The sequence below is a fragment of the Podarcis raffonei genome, chromosome 5, assembly GCF_027172205.1.
Source record: "Podarcis raffonei isolate rPodRaf1 chromosome 5, rPodRaf1.pri, whole genome shotgun sequence".
NCBI classification, from domain to species: Eukaryota; Metazoa; Chordata; class Lepidosauria; order Squamata; family Lacertidae; genus Podarcis; species Podarcis raffonei.
The window spans coordinates 62,005,423-62,020,298 of NC_070606.1; the positions used below are offsets into that span (position 1 = coordinate 62,005,423).

The window sequence follows — 14,876 nt, forward strand, 5'->3', positions numbered from 1 at the left end:
ATAATGTAATCTCCCTAAGATACCAGGGTATTTGTGTTCATAAACCATGTGGAAAATGGGAGATGCCCCTTAAGGTATGGTCCCTGAACCTTCTTACATGGAAATGTAATATACTGTACAGACATTAAGCAGTGCCAGTAATTAAAATGGTGATTTTTTTTCAACTGTGGTAGATGGGATCCTTACAAATATACCTGCCATCCCCTGCCCACTTCTCAAAATGTTGATCCCTGAAGATCACTACAGAAACACCCCATGCATCATTCATTGCTTTCTTGCTTTTCCAAATATGGGCAATCTGTTCTGTGGTAACTGTGTGAAATAAAACTTTGAATTATCCAACTTCTCCAACTAAAATATTTTTCCCCCTACACTACACACAAGTATCACAAAGCATTCATCTTAACAGTATGTATAATAAGGAAAGTCCTTTTCAGGGTAATGTATCTACATTCCTCTGCACTTTCTTATGTAGATAACAAAATGTTGTTTTCTGCTCAAGGTATAGTCTGGTAATTTAATTAACCCCTATTTTCTCCTCTTTGGTCAGTGTGTGTTTGTGTGTAGGCGCACATGCTGGACTTACCTTCAAACTCCATATTCCCCAGATGCAAAATGGCTGCCAGCAGTTTGCTTATGTCCCAGTGCTCAGAATCAGAGAACATCAGGATCTTCATGGCAGAGCGAATATGAGCATATTCCTTGGCATCATTACGGCCTTCACAGGAAGTGCAGTCACCCTGGAAGACAGCACAGTGATGACATTTTTATACCGTAATGATATGGGGTGGTTCGTTTGAATGATTTCTCAAGGATGGTATCGTGATTCTGTGAATCTGGTTGCAAAAGGAGATTGCTAAACTGACTTGTGAACCTTAGCCAAGCAGATTTCCTTTCGTTGCGAAGATTGGCAGTTCACCTATGCTCAATCCGTATATGTATAAACTAGGGGCTGTAACCTTGCTTATTTTGTTCACCCAACCCACCTACCTCACTACGTCTCTTGCCAATGCCACAAACCCTCCCATTCATTACACCTTGCCAAAGCCAACTGCCCCTCCCCTTCTCACCAAAGCCACTCCGCGCCTTAGTCCTCAGAGATTGTGTGCACACAATACATTTACAGCTAAGAAAACTGGCATAGAATCATAGAATCTTAGAGCTGGAAGGGACTCAATGGTCATCTAGTCCAACCCCCTATAATGCAGGAATCTTGGCTACAGCATCCATGACAGATGGCAGTCCAACCTCTGCTTAAAAATCTCCAAGGAAAGAGAGTCCACCACCTCTCGTGGGAGTCTGTTCCACAGCCAAACAGCTCTTATTGTCAGAAAGCTTTTTTGAATATTTAGTCAGAATCTCCTTTCTTATAACTTGAAGCTATTGGTTCAAGTCCTACCCACCAGAGCAGGAGAAAACAAGCATGTTCCCTCTTCCATGTGACAGCCCTTAAGATATCTGAAGATAGCTATTGTATCTCCTCTCAGTCTCCTCTTTTCCATCTGTACCCATAAGCAAGCAAACACAAAGCAAAATGCATTCTACTGTGTGCTTCCCTTTTAATCTAATCTATATGTGTGTGTGTGTATTTTTTCTGTACTTCCTCATGAGCCACAAAGACCTTCAGACCTTTTGTGACATAGGCAATCTTTGAATTCCAGAAGTAAATTCTGCCCTGCCTAGTTATCAGATTAATTTCTACTTGCTTCATATTTTATTATGATTGTTATGATTATGATTATTTTACTTTACTTTATTTATTAAATTTATATACCATCCTTCATCATAAGATCTCAGGGCAGTTCACAGAATAAAATACAAGATAAAAACACAAGTAAATAATTAAAACAAAACAGCAAAACAATACCCCCCTTCCCAGAGAAACACATTTAAAAGGCTGCAGAACACCAGATGTAACTGAATATTAATCAGTGTGACTGATTTCCAAGAAAATATGTGTCCTTTAGCAAATGACATTCTCATTCTGTGATAGCTGGTGAAGCCCTCCTTTGGTTAAGATGGTACCAAAAAAACCCTCTCCAATTTAGGGAAATGCTCAGAGCAGAGAGAGTGTTTCCTTTTTAGGACCACATTCCTTTCATAAACATTTCACTTTCATGTATGTCTTTCTAAAGGGGGGAGGGAATGGCAACTGGGTTTCTGTTTCTCATCTAAGAATGGTTTGCAGATGCTCAGTGGGAAAAAGTGCCCAAAGGCCAAAGTACATGCTTTATGCAAATACATAAAACTATCACCTGGAAGTTCTTTTCTTCTTTATTAACTGCTTCACTAAGCAGGAGTGAAAGCAGGGTGTGGGGGGGTGTGAACTCTTCCCACACTCCTGTTTCTCTGCTCTAAATTGCCTCTTCCTCTAGCTTTCTTCCCTGTAGGGTATATAAAAATGCATGGAAATACATGTGTAAACTTTGTGGGAGGAAAAGCCTCTGTGCGCTTGTACTGGTGTGAAATGGCTGGTAAGGACCAGGTTCACTGATAGACATAAGGCACAACTTGTCAGTTTGCATTTCTTAGTACATAAAGTATTGATCTGATGTGCAGAGATCTTTCCTATTCTAATAAATTTAAGAGGGTTTTGAAAGCTGCTCTGTGAAAGAAACAAGCAGAAGGCTCATGATGTTTGGGTTATCCTTCAGAGAAGCTGAGTATAGCTGGCTCAAACTGCTCCTTGTTATCTCTTTCTGACAATAATAATAGGCCAGAAGGAGCCTGGGTTTCACTTTTTTTCTTTTTCTCTTTCGTTCTGTGTGGTGTTCTGTATACAGTATGCTTCATGTTAAGTTTTAGTCTTCTTATAAGTTATTGTAAGTTTAAGTTAAGTCTGCTGCAACTGGACGTCTTACGGACAGTGCCAGTCCTGAAAGTATTGGATTTGTGACTATTATGCTCATTTGCCCTCAGTAGCAGTAATGCTCTGCTGGATGAAATACAATTGCCTCTGGTCCATTTTTTGGGAATCCTGCAATGCATTTAAGTTTTTTACTCTGCTAACTATACGTTGGAGTTCTTTAGATCAATATTGAGTAGAATTCCATGACACAACTTACCATAGTAAGATAGGTGTACTCTGAAGCTGTGCCCAGATTCAGCATCTTCTTCTGCTCCAGATTCATCCCCATTAACATGCAGTAAAAGATGTGATAGTTCCTTTCCTCAGGAGCCTAGAATGATAAGAAGACCCCCACAGATATAACAGCAGCACAAATGAAAATAGGAACCCTCCCCCAATTAATGTGTGCTCTGAATTACCTGGCGACAAACCCGAGACTTCTCCAGAAGGAACTGTTCTATCCGAGCTCCTTCTATCACCCCGTTTTGGTTGAAATGTATATCGATGTATTTCCCAAAGCGACTCGAATTGTCATTCCGAATTGTCTTGGCATTTCCAAAAGCTGTAAGTGGGTGAGATGGCCCCATGAAGGGGAGGGTCATTCTTTTGCTTATTTGAAATCATTCAGGGCACTAAGATACTTGGAAGTTCTTCTTCACAAAGTAAGAGGTGCTCATTTTATTTTATTTTGATTTATAGTCAACTACATCCCAAGATCTTAAGGGTGGTGAGCCATCTTTAATGTATAAACATTTCAGTAAAGTAATCTGATTAAAAAACCATTGTTGTTGTTGTTTAGTCATTTAGTCATGTCCGACTCTTCGTGACCCCATGGACCAGAGCACGCCAGGCACCTCTGTCCTCCACTACCTCCCGCAGTTTGGTCAAAAAAACCATTAAAAGTCCATAAACCTCTGCCAGATATTGACTGTTTACAGTGTAGCCAGCTAAAAGTACAGCTGTATGTGCCACTTCCAATTTCTTTTAAGAATATTCCGGAACTGGACGATACTTTCTCCCCAATATTTTCCTTATGTGTGACAGCAAAGGCTGACTGCATGCCCTTCTCTATGAGACATCCTCATATATTTAATAGCTGAATAGGGAACGCAAGTGGAACCTCCAGATTGAACAGTGGATATAATTGTATGAGTGGAATATATGATGTACATTCTAGGGGTGCTTGCAGACATGCAGAATATTGCATTAGTTTTCCTGATTATAATGTTAGCACTTCTCTTCCATTTTCTAATATTCCTTTAACACTGCAGCACCTGCTATGATACAGAACTGTGGCTTTTTTACCAATCTGCTGGCATGTTGAACTAAATTCCATTCACACTAGTGAGCATGGTGCCTCACAACAACAACAACCATCGTTGAACAACATCACTGCTTCACCACCCTTTTGCACATGAATGCTTCTGCTATACAGTGGTACCTCGGGTTAAGTACTTAATTCGTTCTGGAGGTCCGTATTTAACCTGAAACTGTTCTTAACTTGAAGCACCACTTTAGCTAATGGGGCCTCCTGCAGCCGCTGCGCCGCGGAGCACAATTTCTGTTCTCATCCTGAAGCAAAGTTCTTAACCTGAAGAACTATTTCTGGGTTAGCGGAGTCTGTAACCTGAAGCATATGTAACCTGAAGCATATGTAACCCGAGGTACCACTGTACTGGAATACAACCCCAACTTTATTCACTTTACTCCTGCAATTTTATGAGTTAAGAGGAATGCAAACAGATTTTTTTCTGGCAACAAATAACATAAACGTGAGTGCTAAACATCCATTGGTTTTTCAGAAGTGGCTTTTACATCTCCTGAAAGCTGAAATATAATGCAGAAGTTTACAGTCAGGGAAAGGTCAGGGAAATAGAATGAACTGCCATGTGAATGGCATTATATAGCCTACCTTCTAAAATGGGATTGGCCTCTAGAATCTGTTGTTCAATCCAAGAATGTTGGCCACTTATAGCTGCTAAGAACTGCAAAATCAGCTTTGTGCTTTCAGTCTTCCCTGCTCCGGATTCTCCACTGAAATAAGATATCAAATCTGGTGAACTCAGTGATGGACTCTCTTGACAAATTGGAGTAAAAAGTGGCCCGTTTCTTCTTGCTCTTGAATAATCTTAAATCAATCGTTGCAGGAAAAGAGTGAATTTTGCTTTCCACCATCACACTTCAACAAAGTGGATATTCTCTGAACAACTGTTTAGCTGTGTTTTGATACCTCTTGCCTATACCTGTGTTCCTCTTCTTTTGCATTACCATTGTCTCATTTCGAATGTGTGGCATTTGAGGGCATGTGCCTGTTTTTACTGTACACCTATCAAAGTCAGGCCCATGGTCACTACATGAACAAGCTGGACCACAGCAGAAAAGCAGCTTGCTGGGTGGGGCAAAGCCACTATGCTAGCGTCCCAGCAGGTGGATCACTGTTGCCTATCATCAGGGTGAGTGTGATGGAAGGTCAGTGTGATGGAAATGCCACAACGGAGCCGATCCCACCTGCTAGGAAGCCAGCATAGTGACTCTGCCCACAGCTGGCAAGTCACTTCTAAACCAGAGGCCTTTTTCTTTTACACCATTGGAGCAAAGTGCCATAAAAATAATGGCGTTGTCCATATTTCTACGCTGGGTGGTTCAATATGGGGGCTTGAACTGCAGATACATCATTAAGATATCACAAATGGGTAGGTGGCTGGCTAGTGGCTTTTTTGATTTACCTGGAAAGGGTAATTTTGGATTAAATGGGCAGGGCGAATATGGTTTGACATTTTGATGCCAACGACACTGGACAGCAGTGCAAAAAGTCTGCATTCATGAGAAACACAATAAACACCCATCAGGAAGCTTCCCTTAGATGTTACTCTTTCTCTCCCACCCAACCCTACCAGCTATTCTTCTTTGGAATAGCATCAAACTTTCCCTCTACTAATTGCCTCTACCTGATGATGCAGCATTGGTCTCTTTTATTTCTCTTCATGTTGAAATAGCAATTGTCAGCAATGGCGAAGACATGAGGTGGCAGTTCTCCAATCCTCTTGTTACAGTAGAGTCTAATCTGTTCCATGGTATACAGTGGCAGCACTTGGTATGGATTCATAGCTACCAAGATAGATCCTGTGTAGGTCTAAATAAATTAAGATGCTTATGACACAAACCCCAAACAGTATTCTCATCACCTCATGCTCTGCCCTTATCAAGTATCATGAAACATGTGTAGGTAGATTAGAAGCTTTTGAAATGTAGTAGAAAGCAGAATAAATGAATGAAAGCGCTCTGCCTTTAGAGTCTGCCATACACTACTATAGGGGTCAACAACATTGGACACATTATTCATATCACATAAACATTTTGGGCATGAGTCGGCTAAGTTGTTGCCTGCAGGGAGAAATGTCCACCTGCACAACAGGTCTCTCCCCACTCTTCTCCCATGCCTCCTAAAGCTGCTGTGGAGGATTGAAGGAATCTCCAGAATGGGTTTAAGGGATATGCGAGGGGAGGGAGCGTTTCATTGCACGAGCAGAACTCATCCCACGTACACATACCCCACTTAGTGCTATGTTGCATTTGACTCTACATTTTTCTTATCATTCATAATCAGTAGTCCAGGTGCACATTTAAACAGAGAATTCTGTTATCCATAGACTGCAAATAAAGTCAGTAAAACCCATTCTTCCATCATCCCATCAGAGTTTCTTCCTTACCACTTTTCCATGTAGGCTCAGAAAACAATGGAAGTGACAGCACCAGTACTTAATTTTTTTTCTTTGGGGGGGTTGTTATGCTTTGTGGGGGATAACTCCCCCTAGCAATTTGAGAATAAATTGATAGGCTTCTGCCATGTGTGTGAGTGAAGCACAGTAAAGTCAGAAAGGAATTTGTTTCACTTGCTTTCCAGAACAGCTGTACAATTTTTTAAAAAAATGCCTCTGTAAACTTATTTGAGATTAACCTTAATAAACCCAGTGGGGCTTACTTCTGAGTAGATCTTCGCAGGATTCTAAGGCAACTATGGTGAAAACTGAAGCACACTGGTTTTTATTCCCGATTAATTATTCCATAACACTTTTGTCTCTGGCTCTGCCCATCACTAGCTGTGCCTATCGCTGCTGGATTGTGACAACTGTCTGACCACCCCCAAAGGCGTATGGTTCTAAAAAGAAATAGGTTGCCCACACCTTTGTTGATGTTTTTAAAGAATGTATATTGAACATATTTATTTTACTAAACAAAATGCACAGATTTCTTCATCAAAAAAATCTAAGTAGTCTTACAATCACATTGAAGTATTCCCTACTGGGGTTTTTTTTGGGGGGGGGTTGTTGTTGGATATCAATTAATGTCAATTGAAGGGAAAGTAAAATGATGATTAATTCACTGAGAGGAAAATCTGTGATCAGACAAAATACAAGCTTTTATTTTACATTGTTACTTGACAATGAAATGTCACGTTCCTAACTTACATAGATGTTGTGTTCCTTGTAGCGGATAAGCAGGTTGCGCACCATGCCAGCTTCATTCATGTCTCCAAGACGTATCATATCTTCAACTCCTTTGACAGAAGTGGGATGCATTGGCCGCACATTGCAGATGTTCCGAGCCATGATCCAGTGTTCCTTAAATACAACTGCTTTTAACTAATCAGCTTAGATTTTATACACCACCTCAGGTCACTCCTAGGAACTAACCCTTGAGACACATTAGAGACAGGCCATCAATCAAAATTATTTCAGAAGCGCATTCAAACACTATTTAAGAACAGATTGTTCAGATATGGGCCTCCAGTTTGTCCTATCTCACTGCATAACTAATTCGCATAAAGTTCCAGCTATGAATCCTAGATTTCTATCAAGGCCAAGAATAACTTGATCTCTGGTTATGGCATTCAGACCCATCTCTAGCTCTTTCGCTTTATGTGAAACATTTGGATCTGCTGAATAAATGTTGTGACACCTACCTTGCCTTCATCATCTTCCAGCAAGAACCGTCCAGAGTCAGAAATCTTTACAACTGCCCCAATGGGCACATTAAACTCACTTCCTGAAGAGGCCTCCAACCATATATGGTCACCCTTGTGCAAGAAAGGACATAAAATTCATTTACTTATTTGTGGATATGTTACACTTCTTGTGCTTTGGAGAACCGATTCCTCCGACTTGATGTTGATTAAACTGTGGGAACCTTTGCTATGGATCTTATGATAATTTTTCAACCTATTTAACATTTCCTTCTTTAATAATGTTGTGAGTTTGGGGGGTTTAGACTGCATGATGCCTGAGTCCTTTCTAATTCATTGAATCCTGGATCCAGCAAGGCTTAAAATCTAATGGAGGATTCCATTGTTGAACTAGCAGGCAAGCTTCTTGGTAAAGTCTTAAGTATGGTGAATGGCCCTAAGTATGTTTGTTAGTGTAACAAAGGAAGCTGGCTCTGTGCCAGAGGGCAAATGGGCGGGGGCCCTTCCTCACTTGGCTGGCAGAGAAGACAATAGCCAAAGTGTAAGCAGTGGCAGACCTTGGTGTCTCAAATATCAGTGGTGCCCTGTGTGACGCCAAAATCTGCCACCCCCCCACCCGCTGCCTCTCATCTTCTGTTGGACGTCTTCCGTTAAAAGCCAGAGAGTGAGAGCTGTCTAACCTCAAATTCTTTTTCTTAATTGTCTTATTGATTTTTCTGACTTAAGGCCTGGTTGGTCAATTTCATAAGCATTTTGTTTTCTCAGAGCATTGTTGCAATTGCATATTGCCAAGGTTTATTACTATGGAACAGTTTACTGGTAACCTTTGTTATTTCTATTTCTTCTTTAAAGTATTTTATTAGCTCACCTTTTATAGGCAAACAATTGTAAAATACAGCAGCTGTTGCAGTACTTCATGGACTCATGCAACAAACTGCCAGAGGTGATTTCTACATCACACTCACTGGATTTCATTCTTTTTAAAAAATTATTAAGCAAAACCAAAGGCTGCAGATTTAAGTAGAATAACTATAGGGAGTGGAGACAGTTAGCTATTTCCCCTTTGTATGTAGGTTCAAAACCCCACTCCCCACCCCAGAGTTGGAACTTGGGGATACATCCTCTTATCTCATTTATATTTTTGGAAAGAAACACACATTGGATGTAAGATAGCAACTGTATTATAGTTTGCTACTTCTGTGCTATGACAGTTTTTTGTTGTATATAGCTCAGATCTTAAACTGCACCATCACCCCCAATGTATATATGATGTGTCACACCAAGATAAAGGACTAGACTTACTTTTCTGAAAACAACCATCCTGCTTCAGGGTAATACATGCAGCCTGTGTTCATAGGGAGAAAAACATCAAAAGAAGGTCAAATCTTCAAGGGACAAGAAAAACCATAATCCAATATGTAACTAACAAATTGGTTACAAAGTTTAGAGGAAAAACCAAATGGGAATTCTTTGTATGGTAGATGGAAAAGTGGCAAGTGAGACCAAGGCTAGATGTTGGAAATATATTTAATGGCCTGCATAATCATCCCAGATTATGTTTTATGTACTTGCTGGCTTTAAGAGACAATCCATAAATGTTTATCCATTTCTCTGTTTTTCTCCTTACAATAATTTATCAGCATTTTGGGACACACTTCTCCTAACAGCAAGACAAAACGGGGAGTTTCCAAATCTGAGTAAAATCTATTCCCTAAACATTCAAAAATCAAAACATTCTTCCCAAATGATTAAATACTCCATAGTGCAATCGGTTAAACACTGCGCTTATGTAAGACAATTTTAATATGAATATTCACCTGAAACTCTGAAATCTTACATGTTTCTGACCTTAACATAGTGTTTTTATTATTATATGTAAAGCATTTGAATATAAAATTATTATTTGGTACATCACTGGGTGGCAAAGGCTCAAAGGTAAAACATTGGAAACATTTTTGAAATAACAGGTTATCTTTTTGAACATAGCACTTACATTCCTTGTAACACAGGATGTCTGGCTTCAAATATTAAAAGTATGGTAAATCAATATTAAGAGTATGATTGAAAACACCCCAATAATTATATTTTAAAATTAGTTTTCTTGAGTCATATCTTCCTCCAGGATGATAGCTGCTAAAATTGTGCCTTTCTGGAACATTGCAGTTCTGTTATTCAACTATTGTAAAATTTATATTTTAAAGGTTAAAGGCCTTTGATTACTCAGAAATGAGTTGTGATCAATGGGGCTTACTTTAAAACAATTTTGTCACATATTTTCCTTAAAAAAAATACAAGTTAAAAAAATGACTGCAATCTTACAATTGGTTACAGGCTGTCTGTGGAGCCTTTGGAAGTTCCCGAAGTGGGTGCTGTGTCAGGAGCTCTCAGTATGCCCACTAAAACCTCAGTGGGCATGGATGTACCACTGAGGGGAAGCACCAGGGTTTGAAAACACATTGAGGGTGGATCAGGGGAAACCTTGGACCCACAAGTTCCCAAGTCCCTTTGATCCTCCAACACACCAAAGTCAAACACTACACCAAGCCCTAGACCTGATGCAGTTAATTTCCCTCCCTCCTACTAGTATAAGGGGGAAAGAGAAAACACTCCCGCCGCCGCCGCCATCTTCTGCCCTGGCCACCTCAAGCTAGCAGGGCATAGAAAGTGGCAATAGATTTCCCATGGATTCTCCTCCCTCTCCCCCTAACTCCGTAGGATTGCTCTCTTAAAGTTCACCCCCAGCCTCCTAGCCTGTAATAACTTTGTTATCCGATATGTCCACATCAAATGGCCATATTCCTGTGATAAATTAATAAAAAATAACTAAGATGGAGAAGGATAATTTTCAACCCTTCTGTGTGGAGCGGCTTATAGGAAGCAATTTCTCTTTGCTGTTGCATTTTAAAACCCACTATCCACACCAAATGAAAGAACAAAGAGTGTACTTACTCCCTGTTCAGAAGATTGTTATGTCGGATGGATTTCACGTCTCTCTTTTACAGAAGTAGTGTAATAAGAAAGGAGATTTAGCCACAGAAGGCCAGTTCTCAAGAATTCCACCCTGAAAAGACAGTCCTCTGTTCAATGAGGAAGAGAAGAAACGAATGACGTTCCCTTCGTAGTTATTTATTACAGGACTTTGCCCCCCTGTTCGAATATCTTCCATTTCTGCAGCTGGCATTTCAGTCAAGTGAGGTCAATTAATACCTTCATTCGCAACTCTTTTGAGTGTCCCTGTAATTTTAAATTCATTACCCCAAATAAATTTGGTTTAGATATTTCTAAAAGGTATTCCAAAGAAAAATCTGAATGCCTGGTGCTTTTAAATAGAAACCAAAAATTCAGATGCAGTTGAAGGATATCTGGTGGTAATTATCATATACCCTTCTCTCACACCTAGAAATGACTGCCTTTTTTGAGATGGTGCCTGCTGTTACGCATGGTAGGGTCCACAGCTGATGCCTGCCCTGGAACTCCCTTTAATTGTTTAATTTCCTCCACCTGTCTGCCATCTAAATTTCCCACAATGCCTCCTGTTGGAGCATTGCAGGAAATTAAACGTGTGGCTTTCAGATATCCATTGCAGGCTACCTTTTGAAGAAAGGGTGGGATATAAATTCAGAAGGAAATTTAAAAAACCTGATAGTAATTGGAGTCCTAATGCTTTGTGTCATTGCTGCTACCAGTCAAGCCGGTCAGGAAGGCCACTGATTTAAGGGGGCAGTTTGCTAAGGGGCCCCTTAAACTTGGAACTAGTCCACAAACAAACAGGTGTGTTCTTTTTTCTTAAAAATTATTAGATTCAAAAATAATTTTATAAATATTTTTAAAAGAACTCATTTTCACCTACAAACGTGTGCAGCTTTAGCCAATTAATAAAATATGATTCATCAACTCAACTAAAAATTGTTTACTCAGCTTATACCCTTATAAAAACCCATTCTGAATCTTGTAACACTTTCTCCACATGCATTTGTTTATTTGGGTTGCTCTTCCACTGTTTATATGTTCTTTCTCTTTCTTGCACATTTGCCAGCGCATTTCCAATTAGACAACTCTATATCACATATTAGGAGATGTAATTACTGCTGCTGATTGAGACAATTTATACCATCAGCAATCAATAATGATGAACAAGTTAGATAGCCATGTGCATGCTGAATGAGTAATGCTGAGTGACATTAATCCTGCTATTCTGGAGAACAGAAGTTCATCTGTTTGAACGTATACAGAACTTCTCAGCAGCTTCTTAATAGTCTGCTGCCATATGGATAAACAGGACTTAAAAAGCACATGGGTGTTACTCTTGTTGTTTTTCTCTTTCTTGAGAAAATGCACAAGTTGTCAGTTGCACAGACTAAATTAAGGTCTGCTTCAGCCCCTATTGCAGTTATATGTCTCTGAGCTTCTATAATCCTGGACATAACACCTCACAGATAAATGCTAACTTCACTTTACATACTTTTTGCCTTCAGCAACTACGTATTAAACACTTCGCTTTACCTAAGCACATTTGTATTGCTACATTAGTGAATACTACTGTTACTTTTTTTTAAAGCTCATGGAAGGGAGAAAAAGAAAGAAAGAAAGACATACCAACTAAAGGTCTCAGGTATTTCCCCAGTTTTCTTGAGCATCTTATCTTTAGACAGATTTGCTTTTCGCAGATCATTTATGCTGCTGTGAGAAGTATATAATTGGGATAGATATTGGGTGCATGGTATTGCACACCTATACACACACACCATCCAGGTGGGGCGTCTTACTCCTGGTGTTACAAGGTAGGTCAATCTTTCCTGTCATGCAATCTCATTAGGACCTGCGTGACATCCATCCTTCCATCTGGGATCCAGCCAACAAAGTATTAAAAGCACGAACTGCAGACTATTTTGTGCCAAGATCTGTCTCATCAAACACAAGTAGGTGCACACATAACAAGCAGAATACCTTCAATAAGCACTCATACATTTGTCACATCGCTCATAGGAACTAGGAAATAAGTAAATAAACATAATTAGAATTGGAAGTATTAGCCTTATAAATAATCAGGGGTTTTTTTTGCAGTATAGCCTCACTAAAATGATAGCAGGCTTGTTATTTCAATGTATGAGGAATGCAAATACATTGCAATAAGGGGATATAAAACTCTGAAATATGTAAATGATCAATTACCAGTCTCACACCATAGCTCAATGGTAGAACACAAGCTTTCCATGCAAAAGGTCCCTGGTTCAATCCCTGGCATCTCCAGGTAGGACTGAGATACAACCTGGAGTCACTACCAATGGCAGACAGTACTGTCCTAGGTGGACCAATTGCCTCAGCATTAGGCAGCTTCCTATATACCTAAGTAGCTAAGTGTCCTGTTGTTGGCATAATACTAAATGGTTGCAGCACCAGCAAGAAAACGTGTCTCTGACTGGAGTCTCAGAGCTGAGAATATAGTTTTTAAAGTATGAGCAAAACCTAGGAGAAACTTTGAAACACTTTGGGGTATGTCATGTGCATTAATGGATAGTGTGCACGAAGCCTGGAAGCAGATGCACACCCTACATTTAAAGCAAATCTAACGCAGTTTAAGCACTTGACTTCCCCCAAAGAATAATGGGAACTGTAGTTGAAGGGTGATGGGAATTGTAGCTCTGAAAGCAGCAACTAGTTCCCAGGATTCATTGGAACCCATGTGCTTTATGCATGTGTTTGGGGGGGGGCTTTAAATGGATGTTGTGGATCTGCTGGCTACACCAGTGGCAGGATGCACATTTTTTAAAACTTTATTTCTGCCCTAACCATATTACTTCAAGATTTAGCAGCACAAACGGGGTCCGATCGAGTCAGCCTGTGTCATATTCGTTTGAAACTGGAGGTTTTAGAAAGGGTTAAGTTGTGATAACGCCTTTCTTCCTTCTAGTCAGGGAAAGATCTATATATGGGGAGGCTCCTCCGTCAGAGCAAGGCTCAGCAAGGTTACAGCGAGGCCACCCGGAGCCGCCGCCTTCTGCGTCGCCCATGATGTGCTCAAAACACCACCACCACCGCAAGCGAAGCTGCTACCTCGTCCCACAACACCCGCGAGATATTAACCTCTCGCGAGCAAATAGACGCCATGCCAGTCGCTCTCAAGCACGTGATCATTTTTCGCTGGCTCTCTGCGTAAACCTATAATAAATTACTCTAACGGAAGCTGTGCATTCACTATAGTACTGGATTCCTCAGGTCCTCCCCTCTCCCGGGGTGGAAGTGAGAGTTGCTCACAGAAAACATTGTTAAAATCTGGTTTTATACTGGACTCCTTGGCAGGTTTTGAATAAACATACACAAATTTATTGAGGGTTAATTAGTAGATAAATAAAAGGATGTACAGTATACAGAGAATAACATGAGTTGAGAAATCAGAAAGGAGCTGAGGGAAGTCTTGGGGGAGGTGGGAGGGTTCTTTGGGAAGGGAGGGGGGAAAAGGGGGGAAATAATGACGATGATTTGTATTGATAATATGTTGAATTTTTTAATAATTTTTTATAAAAAAATAAATCGGGTTTTATATAGTGGGAGGGTGTATATATTTTACTGCAGGCGGGACTGGGAGGTAGCTCTTCCCTCCCTCTGTGCAAAAGGTAGCACTGTAGCTCTTTCTGACAGGCGTTCTGCTTCGCATGGGAGGAAATGTGAGACGAGCCTCGGCAAAGGCTTAGGAAGCGAGGCTGCTGCTTGCTTGCAATGGATGTCTCAGAATTTAAGATGGAAGGAGGTGGTGCGAAGGCGGATGCTGGTTGCTGCAACCTGAGGGATGCTTTGTATAGGAGAGCTTGGGCTAAAAAAAAAAAAATCCAACCAGCCTTAACCTAACTGGCAATTATTGTCACTGCAGGGCTGCTGTAAGCCGCCTTTTCCTAGCCGCCTTCGATATACGGACTTTAAAAAGTTTCAGAAGTGAGTACCAGTGGCAAGTTCAAATCCCCACTCGGGCCATGCCGTTTACTTGGGCCAGTCACGGCGTCTCTTCGCCTAAACTACCTCGCAGGGCTGCTGGGAAGATAAATATCTCGACATCATTGGGAGTAAATA

At 40.5% G+C, this 14,876-nt stretch overlaps 1 protein-coding gene across 6 annotated transcripts in view; it reads right to left on the reverse strand.

The window, feature by feature from the left end:
- Positions 1 to 10,908, reverse strand: part of MYO7B (myosin VIIB) — a 58,635-nt gene extending 47,727 nt beyond the window's left edge. For 5 of the 6 annotated variants that reach the window (XM_053389623.1, XM_053389624.1, XM_053389621.1 and 2 more), the window contains exons 1-9: positions 10,761 to 10,908; positions 9,114 to 9,156; positions 7,812 to 7,925; positions 7,318 to 7,470; positions 5,797 to 5,981; positions 4,761 to 4,882; positions 3,268 to 3,410; positions 3,066 to 3,179; positions 587 to 740 (exon numbers count right to left, since the gene is read on the reverse strand). In XM_053389623.1, the coding sequence (XP_053245598.1) occupies positions 587 to 740; positions 3,066 to 3,179; positions 3,268 to 3,410; positions 4,761 to 4,882; positions 5,797 to 5,981; positions 7,318 to 7,470; positions 7,812 to 7,925; positions 9,114 to 9,131 (1,003 nt within the window). In that variant the 5' untranslated portion in view covers positions 9,132 to 9,156; positions 10,761 to 10,908. Of the gene's footprint in view, positions 1 to 586; positions 741 to 3,065; positions 3,180 to 3,267; positions 3,411 to 4,760; positions 4,883 to 5,796; positions 5,982 to 7,317; positions 7,482 to 7,811; positions 7,926 to 9,113; positions 9,157 to 10,760 lie in introns of those variants that run through there. The other variant, XM_053389625.1, reaches the window with a different exon arrangement.
- Positions 10,909 to 14,876: the final 3,968 nt, after the last annotated feature.